Source organism: Triturus cristatus, chromosome 2_2, assembly GCF_964204655.1.
Source record: "Triturus cristatus chromosome 2_2, aTriCri1.1, whole genome shotgun sequence".
NCBI lineage: Eukaryota > Metazoa > Chordata > Amphibia > Caudata > Salamandridae > Triturus > Triturus cristatus.
The window spans coordinates 311,706,032-311,727,761 of record NC_140582.1 but is presented as its reverse complement, the minus strand read 5'-3'; the positions used below and the strand labels follow the sequence as shown (position 1 = coordinate 311,727,761).

The window sequence follows — 21,730 nt, the reverse complement described above, 5'->3', positions numbered from 1 at the left end:
ACAGCTGACCTTTTCCATTCTGCCACCCTGAGAATAGGGGAATTTGATAATGGAATTATAGATCCACTTGTAAGCAACAACCGGAGAGCTTTAAAGTGGCCTTCGATAGGGAATAACCCAGTGGCTATCAAAAAGATCTATGACATTTTCGTAGATAGGGCTTCCCCGTACGTAGATTTCCCTGTATCAGACATTCCAATAATGGATATCCACTGCAAATTAGTTAAGGACTTGGTACCCATACTAAGTAAAATCCCGAAGAAAGCTAACCATGCAATTACGGTGGCGGCTGAGCTGAAAAACCCATGGTACAATAAAGCATGTCGTACTGTAAAAAGTGAGCTCATTGCGGCTTCTAAAACTCCAAACACAGTGGCCTTAAGGGAAAAAAGGGCAGAGTATAAGCAACTGTTAACCTCCGCAAAGAAAGAATGGGAGACTAACATTTGGGACGAATTATTAGTAGCAGCGAAAGCAAAAGACCAAGTTGGCTTCTGGAGGCTAATCTCAAAGGGCAACAAAAATGGTAGATGTGGTAGGGACCTTTTCTTAGACGCTAATACTTGGATAACACATTTTTCTAGTCTCTACTCTTCTTCCCCAAATGACATTGACTTTTGCCCAATGAGTTACGAAACTAAACTAAACACTGCACCTTTAGCTTAAAGGAAACCCTCACAGCCATAGATGCACTAAAGCCAGGAAAGGCGCCCGGTCCCGATTAAATACCTGGAGACCTATGGAAGCATGATACAGGTGTGTGGGGCCCCTATATTAATTTTGTTGTGTAATTCTCTTGCTTCAGGCGCTCCACTACCTGGAAAGGGGCAGAGATCACGACTATTTTTAAGAAGGGTGATCGGCATAACCCATCTCACTACCGACCAATTAGTCTTATCGATGTTTTGCAGAAGGTATACACCAGCCAAATTTTAAACCGACTGATTGAATGGATTGAGGAACATAACAGTTTATCACCATATCAGGCAGGTTTTAGAGTGAAGACTGGCACGATAGATCAGGTTTTTAGATTCCTTTGTATAGCCTGGAAATATATATTATTCAGGAAGGGACATCTGTATATCGCCTTTTGTGGACCTAAAAGCAGCGTTCGATCTTGTCCCTAGGAATCTCCTGTGGAAGTCCTTAAAGGACCAAGGGGTCCCGGGGGAAGTTCTTTTACAAATTATAAGGCTACATGAAGACAACTGGGCAAAGGTCAGATGGGGTCCACGAGGCGAACGAACTGAACCAATTGGGGTTTACAGGGGTGTAAGACAGGAGTACGTTCTAGCTCCGACTTTATTTTCTTTATAAGTTAATGACATCCCTGATTATCTCTTGGGATGTGATCATGATTCCCCCAGGCTAGGAGGGCTGCCTGTACCGGCACTCCTCTTTGCTGATGATACGATTTTAATTTCCCAAACACCAAAAGGGTCTACAAAGTTTAATAAACTCATTTGGGAAATACTGTAAAGCCAAGGGGTTAGAAATAAATCCCAGTAAAACAAAAATGTCAACTAACCCACAACTTTTAAGAAAAATTGAACTGCGGACAATCAAATAATCGAGTTTGTGCACGATTTTAATTATTTGGGTATTACCTTGGATTCAAAACTGACCTGGAGGCTCCAGTTAGAAAAAAGGAGAACTATACTCCTCCAGAACACATTCCCATTAATCAGGAAAATCGAAGGTAGTACATCCAAAGCAATTTCACCCGCTCTCGAAGTGTATAAATATAAAGCACAATCTGCTTCATTGTACGGGGCAGAGCTGTGGGGTCCTGCGGTAAATGGAACATTCAAGGTGGGTGAAGATAAGTTTCTTAGAAAAATATTAAGTTTGCCCACACGAACACCACTTACTCCTGTATTGATGGATTTAAATTTTAATCGTGTGGATGACCAGGCTAACCTTAGACCATTGTTGTTTTGGGTTCGCTTATGGAGTACATAGGAGCTTATTCACTACAGGAAGGGTCTTGTAGAAATTCTCGGTCTAAATGAAGGTGTAGGTTTGCCTTGGTTAAAGCACATTCACGATGGGTTTTTTAAATTGGGATTAAGGCATTACTGGGATGAGCCCTCCGACTTGACATCTGCCTCAAAAACTTTTAAAGGAAACCTACTGGTCTTTTATACATGATTCCGTGTCCCATTCTCCTAGGGTTGGGTCATTAACCACACGGTTCCTCCAAATGAAAATAGCTTGGAATTTTGAACCCTTAATGGATACAGCCACAATTAGCTAAGTCCTTATACCTTAAATATCACTATGGTATCCTACAAATAAAGGCAAACACAGTAAAATGGGCGCTGGGCAAGGACGAGGAGGACACATGCGTTTCGTGTAATTTAGGTGCAATGGAGAACGAGACACATCTGCTGTTCTTCTGTCCGGCCTATGCGCGCTGCAGGAATAAATGGATAAAACCTATTTGCCGGTTGCTTGGTACTAGATCATGCCTTGAAGCAGGAAAACTGCTACGTTCTGACACCAGGCAGACTGTGGTTTTTAGTGTTAGTCGATAATTGTTTGGTGTAAGCTTGATAAGGGAAGGTCTGAAACTCTAGGCAGAGAAAATGAATGGGAAATTACTATGAGTTTGGTACGTGCACTTTACTAGAACTAAACGAAATATATACTTGTATATTGCGTGATAAATCGGTCTTATGAAAATATCTTTTTTAAAGAAATGGTTTTATTGGTATCTATTTGTTCACATATGTATTTTATTTTGTGTTTTTAGAATGTCCTGAAAGTTGTTCCTAAAAACTGTATTTAAAAAAAATATTTTTTAATAATCTAAATACTTAAACTCGTGATACTGCTAGAACATCGCTAAATTGGTTGGTTAAATTTAGGTTGACTTTATAATGAAATATGCAGCATTGTATTGCATTTTACTTCCGATATGATGTACTGTGGAAATGTACTATTTTGTGAAATCATTTATGGTTATTTTTAACCGAAATGAAGTATCTCGAGCAAGCAAAGTTACAATGGAGACACATTAACCCATATCCGTTTCGGTATCTACTTTCAAAGTGCCATGTGTTGGGACCTTCCTGCCTTCTATGAAAATTTTACACAGTGCTACACTTAGCTTTATTAAAACCTCAAATGACTGACTCTTGATTCAGTGACTGATTACCTCTTGTTGAAGTTAAAGCAATATTAGATTCCAGGTTGACATGGATAGGTTGCTGAAAATCAAACAGATGGTGGAGTGGAAGAACAAATCTGGCAGCTGGCGGGTGATGTGCATGCTCCCGTTTTGTCTGTAGTTTTAGAGCCCATTTGAAATGAGGTCCTGGAACATGGCCAATGGAGGGGGTTAATGCCTGGGGAAAAAGGCTGCTAACAGTCACAAAAACATTTGTGTGAGCAGTTTCCAGTTTATTATTAGCTGTCTTATCCTTTACTGCTTCTGTTCTCTGATAGCTACCAGAGGATAGAATAAAGTTTTTCAATGCAATCCTCATGGTCTTGACTAAATTCATCATTAGCATTAGTACTGCTTGGAGATGTTTGCCTGACAATGACATTTTGTGAGATTTGGGAGCCCTATAGGCCATGTGCCTGATCGCTCCTGCCTTGGCATCTCAGCATCTGAACCCCGCAGAGCTGGAGGAGGTAGTAGTCCGCGCTCGTAGCAATTTAGGCTGAAACTGAGAGCCTGGGCTGGTGGATGGAAGAAGAGACTAAGCAAATCTTTTGTCCATAGTGACTCATTGGAGCTGCGGGTGGAGGCAGGGAGGCAAGAGGCTCCACTGCTGTATTACAACGAAGGTTCGGTAGGGCTGTAGGCCGGCCTCTGAGAGACTCGGTCGCAGGGTAGCTGTGGTTGCTGGTAGGCGAAGGATTAAAGCCCCATACGTGGGAGAAGTGCCCAAATGCTTTTGATCTGATCTCCTACAGCGACTTTAGGTGTGAATATTGCATGCTTCTTGAAGCCTGGTAAGATGCTTTTGGATATAGCTTAGCCTTGATGTTTTTTTTCCTGAGGGGACCCCGTGCATAAAGACTTCTTAATAAATCGAAGTATTTATTTAATTTGGAGGGGATGTAATGTAACAATCGGAGCTGCCAACTTTGGAGCTAGGGATCCAGGTTCGAGTCTCTGCTTTGGCTCACTATCCAGTGAACTCCCCATGCCTATGGATAGTGCCTGGATATCCTCACGGGTGATTAGCCACACTCTACAAATCAGTGTCTATATAAACCATCCCCTAGGTTTCTGCAACATTCTAAATACGACCGGCTGATACTGGCTCTCCCACATTTGCTATGCTGGTGTGCCTGTTAAAACCATTTTTTAAATGATTGATAGGTTGTGTATAGGATATGGAACTTTGTTTTTAATTGCTTACAACACGGCTCTGTTGGTCGAATACACTTTGGGATTAGAGCCCAGGGCTCCCCTCCTTAGGAACTCTTAACGATCATCAGTGAGAGGGGTGACAAAACGTGAACTCCTTCGCTGCTATAAGCATTGGGTTGTGGCAGCCATTTGTTGCCGGGGGAGGGGGGGGGCGATAGAGGTGGATGGGAGCCATATACATTAATTTGAAGGTATGTTTAAAAAGGAAGACCTTCATAAGGAAAACCATATCAAGATAGTGCCCATGCGAAGCTAAGCCAATCATGCAAACTAGATCCTCTCTCTTATTTCATAAACACCACAATGAGCCATCTTAAGTCCTCCACATAGCTGCAAGATATGCTAAGAGGAGAGAATGGAAGGGACCTCCTAGAGGTAAGAAGTGGGGAGGGGGATGCTGAAAAGAGACCCAAAAGCTACAGAAACTCCTCTACCCCTAAACCTGGCATTAAAACAAAAGGGCACAGTAGAATTGGGAAGTTACTCACATGGGCTTGTCCGGCAGAATGATTAATCGGCTCCGATAACGTCGATACGTACGGAACAGGTGGGCATGGCATATACGCAATGAGACATACACGATGCGTTTGTGACACATTATCGGGGCCTGTATAAATCTCGCATACAGACCACACCTGAGGAGCTGCGGCTCTACCTTGAGAGGATAGCGTTGCCGCATCCTACATGTGCTCAGAAAGAGGAACTGAACGACCCCCTCCTCCCGGAGAAAGTCCGAGACCACATATTCTCACTCTAATGGGAAGGCGTCAGGTCCGGACGGACTACCGACAGAATTTTACAAAGCGTATACACACATTGTAGTACCGCAACTACTGAAAGTATTCGAGACCACGATTGATGAATCCACCCTCACGGACACACACAATGAGGCCTTACTAGTATCTCTACTTAAACCCGATAAGAATCCTGAGTCTTTAGGCTCTTATCACCCTTTAGCACTCAAACACCGACTACAAGATTTTTGCATCCATACTTGCGAAGCGTCTCTCGCCCATTGTGAAAACTCCAGTGCATCCAGACCAGAATGGCTTTGTGCCCACTAGGAGCACATCGCTCAACACTTGCAGACTGTTCAGACTTCAACACTACGCGACACATATATGGCCCCAATCTGGCTGTTTGGTGCTGGACCTGGAGAAAGCTTTTGACTCTTTGGAGTGGCCCTATCTGGCAGCGGTTCTCCGAAAATATGATCTTGGAGATCAGTACCTGAGAATGGTTCAGCTACTATACCAGTGACCTATTGTTTGGGTCAGGACCGGTAAGCTCATCTGTTCGAGATATTTATAACATCCCAACATCTATAGCGGAGGCACTTGCAGCCTTTGAGGCAGTGTCAGGTCTCCGGGTCAACTGGGATAAATCGGGAGTCTATCCCTTTAGTGCCGACACAATTGAGACTGAGGTTCTTTTCGATGGCACTCTTCTCACGTGGTATACTACCACGTTTCGCTACCTTGGTATCTTTATTTACAAAACACCCGAAGATTTATTAGACGGTAATTTAACAAGGGCGATATCAGCAGTCAGGGCACCGGTACAATTCTGGAAGTCGCTACCATTGACTGTCATGAGCCGCATTTCCCTGATCAAGATGATAGCCCTCCCAAAATTACTATATTATTTCTCAAATCTTCCAGTATATGTCCCTACTAGAATATTTCGTGAGCTGGAATGTATGATGTGAGATCTAATCTGGAACAAGGGCAGGTCTTGTGTAACACTGTGGAAATTGTGCGCCCCGTCAGCCAGGGAGGGCTGGCAGTTCCTAATCTGGACCTGTACTATATAGCGGCACAGTTACAGTGGGTGACGAGATGGCTTGGTGGCAGGGTATTGGAATACACGGCAAGCTTGCAGCAGCCCTGGACTCAATCACAAATCTACCACCTCTTTCACCCCATCGTTGGACCCCGCGACCATCTCAGTTCCACCTGGCATTGGCATACAAATGCTATAGGCGGAGCTTATTTCTCAACCGGGCAACACTCCCAAACGCCCCAATACTTCCACTCCTAGGGACACCCAGAGGGAGGGCTGGCACTTCTGATGAAGCTCTTAGTCATTGGCATGCACAGGAGTAGATAGCCTGGGTAAAAATAACACTCCCCAGCACACGTCGAGTACAAGTGAAGTTTCTCAATTAAGCAGTGTACGTAGTTAGCACAATACATATAAAATAAACACTATTCTTTTCTCTCTTCTTGGTTGTTTAATGGCGTTGATCTTCAACCAGTTCCCAACAGCCAACACGTGTTTCGGTTACTGTACTTGGCACCACACGAGTGGCGGCATCCGGTACTTTGAGAATTTGAATCTAAGCCATTTTGATACGGGTCATACCGAGATCCATGGATATTGATAGGAGTACTGAAATTGTGACGCCGCCTAGACTGAAACCCTATGTGGGTTCGAAGTATCACCACAAATCGAAGGTTTTCTACTGAGGAGATATAGCCTTGAAAAAGTCACTGGATAAACCTCCCTGTATGCGACGAAACACGTGTTGGCTGTTGGGAGCTGGTTGAAGATCAACGCTATTAAACAACCAAGAGGAGCGACAAAAGAATCGTGTTTATGTTATATGTATTGTGCTAACTACGTACACTGCTTAATTGAAAAACTTCACTTGTACTCGACGTGTGCTGGGGAGGGTTATTTGTTCTTGCTGGCTCAGGCCTATCTTGGGGAGGTTGGTGGTTCTCCTCACCTTTCAGCACTGTCACATGAACTTGATATATCCAGATATTCTACTGTGTGATTCTTTCAGTGGCACTGTTTACCTAAACTTAATACCGCTGTCCTGGGTTTCGATGAATACCCTGGGTGACCTGTACTCAGATGGCACACTACTTACCTTTGCTGCTCTAGCAGGAACAGTGGGCTGCCGACAGGACAATTTCTATTGCACACCTCCTTCATCAGAACCCTGTTAGCCTCTTGGGGAGACATGACGACCGAGCCGTCTACGCACCTTCTAATTCAATACTTGCATGTCATGGGGGCGGGCTCCCACATAGTGCACTGGCTAGTGACCGCTCTTCTTACACATACATTGAAACCAATGCTGAGTCTCCGAATTCGCAGGGAAGAAGACCGGGGTACACCCTGGACGGAGAAGGAGTGGAATGCTATTTTGGCCAGTTCTACATATATTCCGAGAAGCTCCAAATTTAAACTGATTCAAACATACATTGTAAAACATGCATATCTCACACCAGATAACATAAATAGATACTTCACCATCACTACATCAGCAAGTCCTCGCTGCCAGCAACTAAATGCGGACCTCCTCCATATGTTGTGGGGTTGCGCCTCTATGCACAACTATTGGCAAACAGTAGCCACGTCACTTGCTTGCTGCACTGAAACCCCCCTACCACACATGTGGGAAGTCTATGCCGGGTCCAAAAAGAATAAAGTCGCGTCTCGGTTCTGGGGTTAATAGTAGCAAAACGCCTAATAACGAAAATATGGAAGCACAGGGCACATCCTGAAACGATCAGCTGGGAGAGATCGCTTGTGATCTGGGCACAGGTGGAGAGCACCGCATTACATAGAGAGGAAACAGCGGGACTCCGCAAATGCCCCATTGCACAATGATGAGATAACATCTTCATCACCTTCAAGAATGGGCTACATGTAAATGGCACACCTACCCCTCCCACCAATACCTAACCTAATCTTAGTTCCTCCCATACTTGGAGTCCTTCTTGTACTCACGGACACTGCCACAGTTTTCTGCAACGGATCACCAATCGCCCTCCTAACCACTCGACACACACTACCAAGGTTTTGCTGTTAGTGGTTTTTAATGCTTTCTGAAGTCGCACGTCATTTTGGTGAGCTGCTGCAGAGTCTGGGTCGAGATGAACATGTGTAGACCTAGAAATGTCATGTATACTTTTAGTTGTAATGTGATGGCAATCTCTTTTCTCTTTCTTTTTTTATTTATTGTTAACTTGAAGGTTTGATTATTATAAGTGTCTTATTGGTTCATCCTGTTATTTCATCTACATATCTTCCTGTAATACGATTGGTTACGATACAATCCCCTGTATTTCAAGTAGCTGATTGAACCTACACGCCTGTAGTGGACATCTGATGTAATCAGATGTACTCATCGTATAAAGGGTACAACTGTTTGTTAATCAGATATTACATAAGACCCCAGACGATAGCGGAAAGTAGCATACAGTGTTTTATGATCGCGAGCATACTGCATATACGACGCAATGGTTATCACATATTATTTTTTGATTTTCCAGAACTCGATATTACTGAAATAACTACTTTCATGCTGCAATTCTGTATAGGTGGATGTGCTATTTTTACAAATGTCAAGCTGTAATATTTTTCAAAAAAGGAAAAATACCTATAAAGATGTTTAAACAAAAATATGGAGAAGGGGTGCCTAACCCTACCCCTGACTAATGTAAAAGAGGGAAAAGACCCTTCCTTCGCCCAAGCTCGCAATCTGACTGCTCAGAGTCCAACCGGGGTTTCAAGTTAGGATGTAGATGGAACATTTGATGAAACAAGGGGTACTTATCGCTCCGAATCGAACTGTGTCAGACTAGGAAAGTTTGGAGGAGAAGATTCTCTCCATGTCCAGCTCCTATTCAAGACATCAAAGTAGCACACACTGCTATGGTTGGTAAACTGGAAGAAAAGTTGGAAGAAATAAAGACTAAAATTGCTGATTTTAATGCCAGATGGAGCAGAGGGTGTCCAATTGGAGGATGCACTCCCCAATCGGATGCAGATGGCTCTGGCAATGCAAAATGAGAGGAGCAACATGAGTGGGAAGCAAGAGGACTGGGAAAATCGAGGGGACTCCAACCAGGCGCACACAAGAGATGGGAAAGGAGATTTGAAAGTGACAAAGGCGGTTTCTAATTTTAATTCATCCCCTGTGTTGAAAGAACCTTTATCCAATTCATCCATAGCCCCGACTCATTGAGTGCACTTTGGAGCGGTGGCAGAAGATGCGAGAGAACCTCACATAACATTGGTACATTTTCAGGACGTTTGTATCCAGGAAAAAATCCGGAGAAAAGCGTTTCAATGTAAAACCATAAATGTGAAGAGTTTTTTTTTTTTTTTAAGCTTCCCTGATATATCCTTTGAAACTTATTGCAGATAGTGCGAATTTAAACAGACGATCCATGCTTTTAAGACCAAAGTGGCGCAAGCTCAAGGGATTCAACCAGCCAAGTTGTAAGTTTTATGGGCTGAGAGATTCCAGGTTTTTTTCTGTAGTGCAAGAGGCAAGAACGTTTCTCTCTCAGTTGGAGGGAAGTCCAAGCTAGTTTTTTTTTCTCGTTTTTTTTCAACTGGTTTTTAAAAAGGGGCTGAAAACCATAGTTGCCTATCCACTGCACCAACTATATGGTGGAAAAGGGAGGACTTCGCTTTCAGGGGCTAAGTAATTCAAGGGTTTGCGGTGGTCTGGGGAGGCTGGGAGACGAAACTGGGTGGGGGGATAGGTAAGGGGAGACAAAAGAAGGAAATTGTGCTGGGTGCATTAAAGAGAAAAATAACTGATTCTAATGAAGCTTGGGGTAGAGACCCCTGCCAAGACTGGCTGGTTGTCAGATTACGGTGATGTCTCATGGATTCTTTGGTTGATGGGCATGACCGTGATTAGCCTCCATATTAACAGGCTTAATAAAGTGACGAGGGAGGCAATTTTTTGCTTGATGTGTGCAAAAGCCTAGTGTAATAATTTTTCAGGAGAGTCATTGGATAAGGGGAAGTGAATTTAATAAAGGTTGAGTGACTGAGATGGTTTATGGTCTTCAGCTAATCCTACTCTAAGGGTAGTGGCAATCCAGTACTTAATTTGTAAAATATGAAGTGCAGGTGCTCATATGTTTGTCGGAGGCCACACCCACTTTGCCCAGCTCCACCACTTTCTCCATTGGCTCGTCCACTTCCTCTATTGGCTCTACCCACATCCTCAACTGGCACTGCTGAATGCCAGATGTGTAATACATGATCTGAATGTAAGCAAGAGAGCCTTTCTCAAGTAAGGTTTCGATGGGAGTTTCCCCCGCCCCTTCTAAAGTTTGAAAGATTAAATCATAAGTGCATTTAAAACACAATTTTGGAATAAATTCCCTAAAATGACTAGTGCACTGAAAATGGTCACGTAAAATATTCCAGTGCTCTATGTGCAGATTTGGGGAAAGGACAATACTGGGGTATGTGCAAAGGTGCTTTGTGTTGTCATATACACACACCTATCCCTAATACACCATAGGCGCCTCATAGTTAAATATTACTTCTGGTATGCAAAGACCAGAATTTGACTTGTGTGCCCCTATGCTATGGGTGCCGTCTCCTATGCCAAGAATTACTTCGATATGTCAAACCAGTATATTGCCAGGGGTTTCCCCACCTACCAAAAACTGTATGCCAGGATAAGTATCCATATGCCAAGGGTGCGCTTGCCCATTATCCAAGAATTATCTCCACTATGCCAGGGCCATGAATACAATCCCAAGCATAAAACTCACACCCTGCTATATTCACATCAACACACTCGCATATGCTCAAATTTTCATACTCTCACATGCTCTCTCACACTCAAGATTTTCTCAAACTCTGACTCTCATGCTCATTTCCACTGCCACTTCTCTTTTTTTCAATCTGCGTGTGTTTAAAAATACTTGCCCTGCTGCTACCCCTGGCATATCAGTTAGTGAAGCTTGTTAAAAACTTTCCTCTATACACTAATCAAAACAAATGGCTTTTTTGCTGGTTTTCATGCATGATGAGAGTTGAATATTACACTTCCATCAAATAGGTGAACCAGATTTTTATTTGGTTGTATATGGGGGATCAAGAAGTAAGAATGTAAATGGCCTAGAACACTTACTACATTACAAATACAGCTTTCAAGTAATTTTACGTCAAGTGTATGTCCTTCAGACAGTGTTGGATTTTTAGCCAGCAAAATATTTCATTTTGGGATTAGCAGTAGCTTTGTACAAGGTTTTAAAAAAATCTACAACTCCCACTGCGTATCTCTTAAAAGCCAACTCCCACTGCGTATCTCTTAAAAGCCATGACTGGACTGAATGTGTTAGATAATAAAATGAGATGCACTTAGTCGCTGATTATAAAGAAAAGATGTACGAACTCTACTATTAAAAGCTCTTATAGTTGACTTCTGATGTCACAATGCAGTCTGCCAGAGCCATGAGCTAAGGTGAAAGGCTGGTCTGGTCATGGAGCATAATTGAAGCAGCTGTTTAAAACAACGAAAACTGAACATTACTTCTTTCTTCAGCTCTATTTGAATAGCTTCCAATAACAAGTCAGAGAATGTCTGTTTATTTCTTAGTATTCCTTAGGTAGAGATAAGCTAGAATGTTCTGCATATTCCGAGCTACTGCAGCTTTTTTTTTTTTTTAAAGGAAAAAAAAAAACAGATGTGTGTTGAACTGTTTCTAATATCAGTTTGCAAAAAATATCTAACCGGATTTAGATGTTACATTTTGCACTAGAGGGTTTATTTTTATCCTTCGTTTTCAAACATGGTTGCTCTTTCATAACGCTACGCACCAAGGTTTTTAGTGATTTGTGGGAAAGGTGATGGCGTGACCATATATTATATCGGATAAAGTACTCCATGGCGTACATGAGAAGGCTATTGCAAGTCACCTCAAAGTTAACCTTGTAAAGGAACTTCGCCTTCTGCCTCATTCCTCTATATGGTTATGGAACTCCCCTGTGACTTTCAATATCATAATGTATGCAGGGAGTACTTTATCCCTTATATAATAATTTGAATGTCTAAACTGTGTGTGTGTGTGTATATGTATGTATATATATATATTTTTTTTAAGGATGAGATGTATGCCTCTGCCAACTTAAGTGATACTTGCAGTGTCTGCAAAATAAAAGTTAAACTTAATGTTTCTGTAAAGCGAAATGATCTAAGAGTTTGTAAATCCTTTCATGACCTTTTTCAGTTTTTTTTTTTGGTCTCGTAACTGGAGAGACTTCCCTGGACCTAACCTGAATATGTTTTTCTTCTATACAACTTGTTGAAACCTAGTTTGAAGTCCTTCCTCTGGAACAGAGGCTCCTCTTCAGCCCAATAGCCATGCATGTAAAAAATATCAGGCTGTAGTTAACAGAGGGCATGATTTAGAGCATTGACTTTTACATGCGGCCCCCTGGTCAACAGCAACACTGAGCTGCTGTTTACTCGACTCACCGCTAACATTAAAAAGATGTTAAACAGGCAAGAATTTATTTTAAGGTTAATTGAAGTTGAAGAAAGTGAGTAACTAGGGTGTCCTGCACCCTTCACTTTAGAAACCACTTCATATGGTTTATAGCGTGTTCTCTTGCAGCAAAAGATAAAAATTAGGATAGTCTGGCCTGGATTGCTATTATACTTCAACAACATAGTTTATTAAACCAAACACGGGAGAAGGTTTTGCACAGCACACATCCTGAAGTCATGTATTTTAAAGTTCTCTTGTATGTGATAATTGAGAAAAAGGAGGGAAAGTGAAATAACCAAATTATGTAATCCAGGGCAATTGTTTTAAGTGGAGAAGCCAGGATTAATCCCAGGTTTTCTGGTTTCATATTGTGCAATTCAGCAACTAGATGTATAGGTTTTTCCTCTCTTATACCCAATTTACCGCTAAGTCCACCCCGGCCGCTACCCTTCTGGCATCCATGTGGCCCGCAGTCTTATCACAGGCCAAACGTTTTGACTCCTGGAAAAATGTTTGCAAGTACCCAGGATTTAGAGTTTGTCAGATGGATTACGCCATCCGAACGTGATGGGTATACTGTTCGTGTAATGCCAAACGATATAATACACCTGTAGTAAGGCAATCTAGATATCGGTCATGTTTGTGAGAGAGTAACCCGCCCGCTAAACTCTAAATCTGGGTGCGATTACAAATATAATTTTTAAAATGCAAAATTCCTTTACAATCTGGAATTTCATATGCATCACAAAATCTGAGGGGGTGATTCACCTTTGACATACTGAATCACCTTCAGGAAAGCCAAATGCTGTCTCTCTCCCCCCCCCCCCCCCCCTCATTTGTTCAAGTTTGAAAAATGATGTTGACGTGCTTGGTTTTTCAAAAAGTGTAAATCGAACCCTCCATGTTTCTCCTTATGAGGCTGAATGTCTTTTAGTTTTTGCTATATTTTGAAAGTGACTAATAGTCCTTGGCTGCCATCCTGTGGCCAGTTTATGAACTGGAAGATTCTGCTTGTCGCACACGGGTGTTTCACAAATGATTCTACTGGAGTTCTTTAACAAACTGTAGCTAGTGAAGAGTGTGGAAGTATGGGCTTGTAACATCACATTTTCCGGAAAATGTTATCTTTATCGTAATAATTTCTAATGGAAGTGCTATTCTTTGCGTACTCTTTTGAGAAAGTGAACACTTGGAGGTAGGCAAGCCTGCAAAGAGCCTAGCCATGGTCCTGGTTTTACTTTGAGACAATCGAGCTATCTAGCTTCATTATGTACATTAGACAAATGACGTAATGAAGAACGTATTAAATAATTTAAATGGAAAAAATGCAACATTTATTTTTCTTTATTAATCAGATATTAGTATGTCGTTGAACTGAGGGACCTTTATTAAACCTATATTTTTACATGAAATATTCAAAAATACCTCCATGCCCTGTTGACTTTGCCCTGAGTTACCCAAGACGTGTCCGTTTGCCGTCTTCACTATATGTATGGTATATATTATTAAATACGGAGAAAGATTATTATATATGAACCGTATACAAGTGACTTTTTGCATAGGACAGACCATGAACCCCGTTGCTTCAAAGTGCTCTCAAATAGGTTGGTTAAGGAAAATGATATATAGTGAAGAAAACGCTTTGTCTTGGATCAAACAGTTTAGTCAGCGGGAGGCTGGGATTTGACCTCGGGTATCCTGGTTGCACACTGTGCAATTCAGCCTTATCTTTCTCTCCTCGTTCAACAGCCGATGTCCGTGCTCTGAATTCAGTTATTTAATAAATTACTATTAGTACATGCAGGTCTGTAAATAGTGTTCTTTGCACCTTAAAACAAACGCAGACACGGTCTCTTGATTCAAAAGCGCACTTTTCAGTTTTTAATGTTCCTACAGAAAATTATGATAAAACACAGAACATGTCTTGGAGAGCTGTACTCAAAATCGTCGGGTGCTCCAAAGCCCCTCCTTTTTAGAGTCTTTACACCTCAATGACTGCAATTAAATAATTAGCGAAATGGAATCTGCTTGCCACGTCACAAGCACTCTCCAACATTAATTAACATAAAGCACCTCCTGCCCTCTGCTAACGTTTAACTAAGTACCATTCTCATGCAGACTATCCCGCTTCATATACAAATGTGGGATAAAGTACTCCATAAAGTACCTTTTTAGGCTATTTCAAGTTCCTGACAAATTCCATGACCATATTGAGGAACCAGACCGTAGGCAGAGTTACTTTATAAGGCCATGGAAGTCCGAGGGGACTTGGAATATCCTTATAATGTATGGCAGCATGTACTTTATTCCTTACCATACTTGGTCACAACATCACCCTTCCCACAAACCACTTAAAACCTTTAGTGTGATAATTGTTCTAATGAAAAAGAGAGGATGCTTGTAGACATTAAGATTAATCGTTTATGTAGCGCAAAGTTAAACGTACCAAAAATCAGTTAATTTGTTGCAAAACGATATTGGAATCAGTTTAACGTATGTTAGATTAAAACGTGTAGTAGCTCAGAATGTGTAGAATCTCTCTGTAGCTTTATATCTTTCCTGTAATGGCCTATAGCAAGCAAAACCTAAACCTCATTTTCTGATGTTCATTGTTCATTTTAGAAAAACAGATAAGAATGAACCGATAGTAGTCCTCATTTTTGTTGTTTAAACTTCAGCTACAATTATAAGCTTTGTGTCTTTCACATTAGCTGCCAGCTCTGACAGCAGACATTGTGACATGGCAACTCCACTGTAATAGTTTATTGCAGTTGAGCAGCTAAGTCATTCCTTTATTACACGACATTGCAGGCTCCCATGCATCCATGTATTGTGTGTGTGTGTGTATAAGGATAGATTGATATGGAAGGTAAAGCAGTAGATGCTTTTTTGAATTATTAGTGATAGCTTGCCTGGCTTCTGACTTAACTTGACAAACCTTAATTGTAGGAAAGGCTAAACTTCTCAATGATTGCAATGAAATAATTCTCAAAACTAAGCGTTTTTAGGTTATAGCGTGTTTTCTCTTATAACATTTTGTATATTCGGGAGTGTCATACCCTGTTTGGGGGAGGGAGGGGCACAAGGCAAGTGGGGGCTATTGGCCTCCGCCATAGGTCCTGAGTGTCATTTAAATTTCTGATGTCCAAGTGCCCATCCAACTATGGCTCTGCAAACTGGGCCAATAGGATCAATTGCTAGTTTTGCACAAAGATTAGGAAGGTGGACCCCAGGAACGATTTTAAAGTTATACAATTCTATCTGTTGTTCTAAGGTTTTATATGGAAGTGAGGTTTGGGGTTTCATTGAGGCTAATAAACTTCAAATGGAAGAGAATAAATATCTTAGGCGCACGCTGAAAGTCCATCAAAGCACCCCTGCATATATTGTTCACGAAGAACTGGGGCTCAAATATATTTCTGATATGGTGGCAGTTAAGCCGCTATTATGTTGGGCAAAAGTTTGGTCAAACGAAGAGGCAGGTTTCAGTTGGATGGTTATTCAGGACTGTCTTGCTCTTGATCACGCGCTTAAAATTCCCTGGTTAAAATATGTGAAGGACTCCCTATCTAGACTAGGGCGTGTAGAACTGTTTATAAAACCTGACAATGTGGGAATCCCAGGATAAGGCACTCATCAAAGATCTGTACTTTAAGTATGTTACGGTGCAACGTGAGGCTATAGAAATTTCTAAGCCCACGTTGAGAGAACATGTATTGGTCAAATCAACGCAGGGGATAGAACCATACTTATCGTTCGTAACCAGTCACATGACATATTTTTAATTACGTGTTTTAGATTAAATTTATTTCATTATTTATTGGCTGTTCCTGCGAATTTATAGTAAATATAGAAGATAGGGGACCCTATGGCTGCGACAATAGGTCTCCACAGGATACCCTACATTTCGTCCTACTTTGTCCGTTTTATGAATATCTTAGAAAAATGTTCCTGAAGGGCCTTTTAAGAGGAGTTGGATTTAGACAAGCACGAGTAGCCTTGCTGTCTTTAAAATTGTCAACAGATGTTTTTACACTTTTGTATTTCTAATTTTTTAAGATCTGCTTTAAAGGTAAGACCCACGAGGGGTGTGTGAAATCGAGATGAATTGGGGACATTTTGCACCGACATTTGCTGATTTATAAGTACTAGTAGATTATTTTAGTGTATATCTGGTTCTTGTCTTGTACGTGGCAACCTCTCCAGAGACTATGTGATTTGATGTTGCATTTAAAAATATCTATCTTTTATGGTATTTTTATATGCCGAATAAAGATTATAATAATAACAGGGCCAAGTACAACCGCTTTATCACTTGACTCTCTGTGGTGTCGACGGTAAGCAATCACAGGCTTCTCAGGGAGGTAGCGTGGAGAGCTCCACCCTCAATCACCCTGCAGCACAATAACTGAGTAGCCAAAGCATTTTGATCTACACATTTAAAACGTATACTTCACAGCACTAAACATAAAATGACTACACATTCTTGGTCAGGCACTTGGGCTACAGCACCTTGTATTCTGCCCCAATTCTTCCCTCTCTCTGGTTTCCCCAGCTTGGCAAGCCTAGGTCTGTCTACCCCCAAGGGTTTAGGGTCTCAGTCAAGTATCAAGGTTTAGGTGCATAGATTACCCTTGCGTTCAGTTAATATCATTCAGCACCTGCAGCAAATCTTAGGTTTTACAGTCTCCCCACAGGCAGGCATCAGAGGTAGTGTATCACCATCGGTGCTCTCGAAGAAAGGTCCAACGTATACATTTTATTTAAGATGTGGGTGGTGACAACTTCACTCCTGCTTCCGAGAGACGTGTCTGCTGGAAGTTTGACCCATGATCAGGGAGGGACTTCAGCAGAACTTGTGCGGATATCTGATGACCTCGAAGGCAGGCAGGTGTCAACTCTGGCAAGCAGAGGGGGGTCCTAGGTCGCCGATGAGTTGCAGTTGGCAGGCCACCATGTTTGGAGGCCAGAGTGTGATGACGGCAACTGTGGAGGGGCAGGGGGGGGTCACAGGTGCAGTGGAACAGCACTCCCAGGGCCCAGTAGTGGTACAGTCTGCCTCAACACTGACTTCCGAATGGCAGCATACTACTCCTTGGGCACAGTGCGTCTTGACAACAGCAGGCTCTGCCTTGGACATTAACTTATTTGAGGCAGTGAAGACAGCTGCTAGTGATTCCTCCAGGATCCATCCACATGGAGAGTCTGCAACTAACATTCCTTGGGGGCACTCTGGTCTCTCTCTCCACAGTCTTCCATCAGCCGGTGGACACATAAGGCCTGGGGGACAAGCTCTTCGTCAGCTGCACCTCTGCAGGGTTGGAAGGTTCTTTCACTCTCTCAGCCGGAGGTTGACTTCAAGGTACATCAGCCCAGAGATTCAGCTTCTTGCGACAAGGACAGGGGATATCACCTGGATTCTGATCCAGATGATATCCCCCTCACCTTTGAAAAGCTGGCTGTCAGGCAGACATTAGCGCTGATTGCACAGCAGTCCTCTGAATACTCTGGAGCACTCCGTTCCTTGGTCGACGAGAACTTTAAGAACTGGAATAACAAGTGGGCCAGTGCCTCCCACTTTTATAGAGGTTAAGCAAACTGAAGATGTGGGGTCTCTATTTACACTTTCAAAACCTGTTTGGGTTGGTTTTTCTTTTCATCTGCATTCTGGTCAGTCTGGAGAACCAACTAGAGGGGCACAAAGGATGAGCTTTATGCACCTGGTGCTAAACAGCCAAACACAGTGATCATGAAAGGGACAAAAAACTGACCTCACCTAAAGGACCCTTTTCACTCTTAATAGAGCCTGCAGTCCATAAAATCGCACCCACCATCTGCCAAACTGCAGTGCTAAGGAAGACTAATTAGCAGCTCCTCTCAGCAAAAGGATCTAATCAAAATTCTTGAGTCCGGTCTCCTCTTTCCCCCACCTCAAGGTCTGGATCTTCTCCCTCATTGTTCAGGAATGTAAGCAATACATTTCCACAGTCTGAGATTGCAACCTCACCATCATCTGGTGCACAGGAAGAAGCCAAGGGCTTTCAAAATGGGACTTGCAGCCTTGCATTATTGTGGCTGACTCTTCCATACACCACAGCCTAAATGCAAATACATGATTAACTTTCTCTTGGGATGTTCACAAATGGATCTGGATAAGCACCTAGAAGCAGAGCTTTATCAAAATGGGCCAGTAGACCTCCATTCCAGTGACACCGGTAAAAGGTCAACTACTGATTCACAAAGGCATGCTGCCCCCCCTCACTCCCCCCCCCTCTGCATGCTAAACCTATGATGGGCATGGTAGCCCTGAGTCAGTTAAAAGGGGACGTTTTTGGTGTGCCCTTCCAGGGTGTAAGACCGGTCCTGGACCTAACCGGCCTAGGCCTTCATGCATACACTAAATTAGTGTGAGGTTGAGGCAAAAATGAAACCCAGGATACCAGTCAAGCACTCCAGGCAGGGAACCATAACTGTACGTGATGCAGGGAACATCAATGTCTCAATGGGTACTGAGAGCAGCAGTCATTCGCTTGTCTCAGTTTGGGCTCTCCTGGACCCGTGGGACTGGGATCAAACAAATAGGCTAGAGCTTTGTTTGACTTTCCCACCTCTGCTACGGATAATGTAAAATTAAGGCACCCCTTACTGCCACCTCTTCTAACAAGTGTTCCGCATTTAATGATTGCCACTTGTTCCTTTATATGTGCTTTACTCAGGCCCTCCAATCTTCGGTTATGGCGATCAGCTAATTCTATACCCTTTTGCTGTTTATTTTTGTTTCTTGTGCTAAAGAGCTTTGGATTCTTTCTGGCTTCACACTTATGTAAGGCATACATGCCTTATTTATATTTGTTTTTTCTAACCTACAAAAATAGTCTAGGAAAACACTGAAACTTTGACATGCTTAACTACAATGTTTTATCCAGCGCTCTGTTTATATAAAGTTAGTAGGAATTTTTCTGGAACAATACACAAATACGGATTCACCCAGACACAGCTGGGCAACAGTCGGACAAATAAAAGTAATAATTGTTTAGTAGAGTTTATGCAAAGCTTTGCGTTGCGTGGATTGAACCACAGTTACTAATGTACTTATTTTTGTAGGAGTGGCTACAGCCGACAGAAGACGCTCCGCAAACTGTGGAACTAGTTTGCACTTTTAGAGGTATTTGAAGTTGAGCATGTTTTGTATTCTATCTTCTTTTAATGGCTTTGGGTCTAATATCCTTGTCTGTGGTGTTTCTATTATAACTGTAATGTATGAACTTTCTCTATATTCTTGCAGGTGGAGATGAGACCGTGTTTAACTCTCCCATGCAGTTCAGGGACCGCCATTTTGTTGCGGAAGAAGACTTCTCAAAACCACCGCCATACGTCAGGCTTTCTTGAAATTAGGAAAACTTGGGCAATTTATCATAATGCTCAAAACCTACCTTCCCTTTGAACATTTTACACTCAGAACTTCAGGCTTCACACTTTAGCTTTTGTATTTTCAGAGATGTTTTTATTGGGAAAAAGTCTCATAAAATACTCAAAGAGAATCGAAGGTGCACAAAGCAAAACTGAAACCTGCAGCCGGAGACTACCAGCGCATTTCAATGCTATGATATTTTGAATACGATGTCGTCTTAAAATCTTGTGTCTACGTATTGCTGTTGCAGCAGTACTGTTGATGCCTTATTTGTCGGTACTGCTTATGCCATTGTCTTCTGACTTCAGTGCCCTTCACAGTAGCTCTCTGCTGCTGACCCCCCCCCCCCCACACCATTCTTCAATGCCTTTCTGAAAACTCTTCAGTTTTAACTAAAAGTATCCATGGCAACAGGTTATTTTAGCAGTGTTGTTCACCAGTTGACTACTACACAGAGAAACTAAAGTAAATCCGTTGCAGAAGGTATTTAAAAACAAAAAAAAAGGTTTTTTTTTTTTGTTTTTTTTTTTTAGTATGCTGCTACTGGGGTAGATTTTATCCTAAATGCTAGCCCCTTTTGGTTGAAGTTTGATGCAGTGTCCTAAAGGAAAGCTTTTGTCTTGACTATACCACTGATGATTTTGGATGCATTTCTCTTCACTTCGGGGTCTTTAAATATGATTCTTCATTTATTTAAACTTCTAGTGGAATACAGCTGATAAAATGTCACTTTCTCATAATTTTAATAGTATACAATACTTAAAGTGCATCCATAGTGGCTAGAAGCTTATTTTTTCAGGCTCACGTCTCGCGTAGTTTGAGGTAAAATTGAAAGAAAATGCTTTTTTATCTAATTCAAGGTCCGGATACGTTTGAAGGATTTATGTTTTTAATTAAAAGTGAATGTAATGTATATTGTGCTTTCCTACATTTTCTTGCCCCTGGCCTGATTTTATTTTCTGAGCCATGAAATTATTTTTAGTGGAGATTTGTTTCAAATGTTTACGTTTTATTTTTTAAATTGGAAGTTTTTTTAATAATGAAAATAAATACAATTATATTTACTACTCATATTTGTTTCAGTAGTTATTTAGGTATTTTCCTTTTTGGTAAATAATATTTTGTGTTTACAAGTACGTATCAAAATTTGCATATGCAGGTGTGTACGGTTATAAATGTACAAATGTTCACAGCAGTGTAGAGGAAGCAGCACACCAGCGCGTTGACTAATGTTGATGTTTGTGATATAACCTTTTCTGCAAACTAGTGTAGATTTTTTTTAGGTCTCACCTGACCCAGCGCATGCGCTAGTCTGACGAGACTTTTAGTAAGGGCTTCAGAAAATGCTACCATGGCTGGCCTACAGCTTGCGTTCATGTGCGCGGGCGCACGCTTACGCGCCATATGGCGTTCCTCGTCATGATCATTAAGCGCATTGCTGGCAGCGCTTGATTGCGGTCACTTTCCCAGGCCCTGCAGCCGCTTTGATGTTCCTCTCATCCTCAGTCGAGTGTTGTCTCTGGCTTATGTCATCAGACAGCAAAACACACAAGATGTTGGACGAAATGTTGCACATTGGCAAAACATTCACCCCCAGTCACAGATCTGGGTTTAATCCATCCTTATTTTGCCCACTACGCCACCCCAGTTTAGACATGGCCATAT

General features: G+C 42.0%; 1 protein-coding gene across 2 annotated transcripts in view; it reads left to right on the top strand.

The window, feature by feature from the left end:
* Nucleotides 1-21,136, top strand: part of LOC146862170 (uncharacterized) — an 86,643-nt gene extending 65,507 nt beyond the window's left edge. For both annotated transcript variants that reach the window (XM_085641357.1, XM_085641358.1), the window contains exons 6-7: nt 19,759-19,819; nt 19,940-21,136. In XM_085641357.1, the coding sequence (XP_085497483.1) occupies nt 19,759-19,819; nt 19,940-20,043 (165 nt within the window). In that variant the 3' untranslated portion in view covers nt 20,044-21,136. The remainder of the gene's footprint in view (nt 1-19,758; nt 19,820-19,939) is intronic.
* The last annotated feature ends 594 nt before the right edge of the window (nt 21,137-21,730 follow it).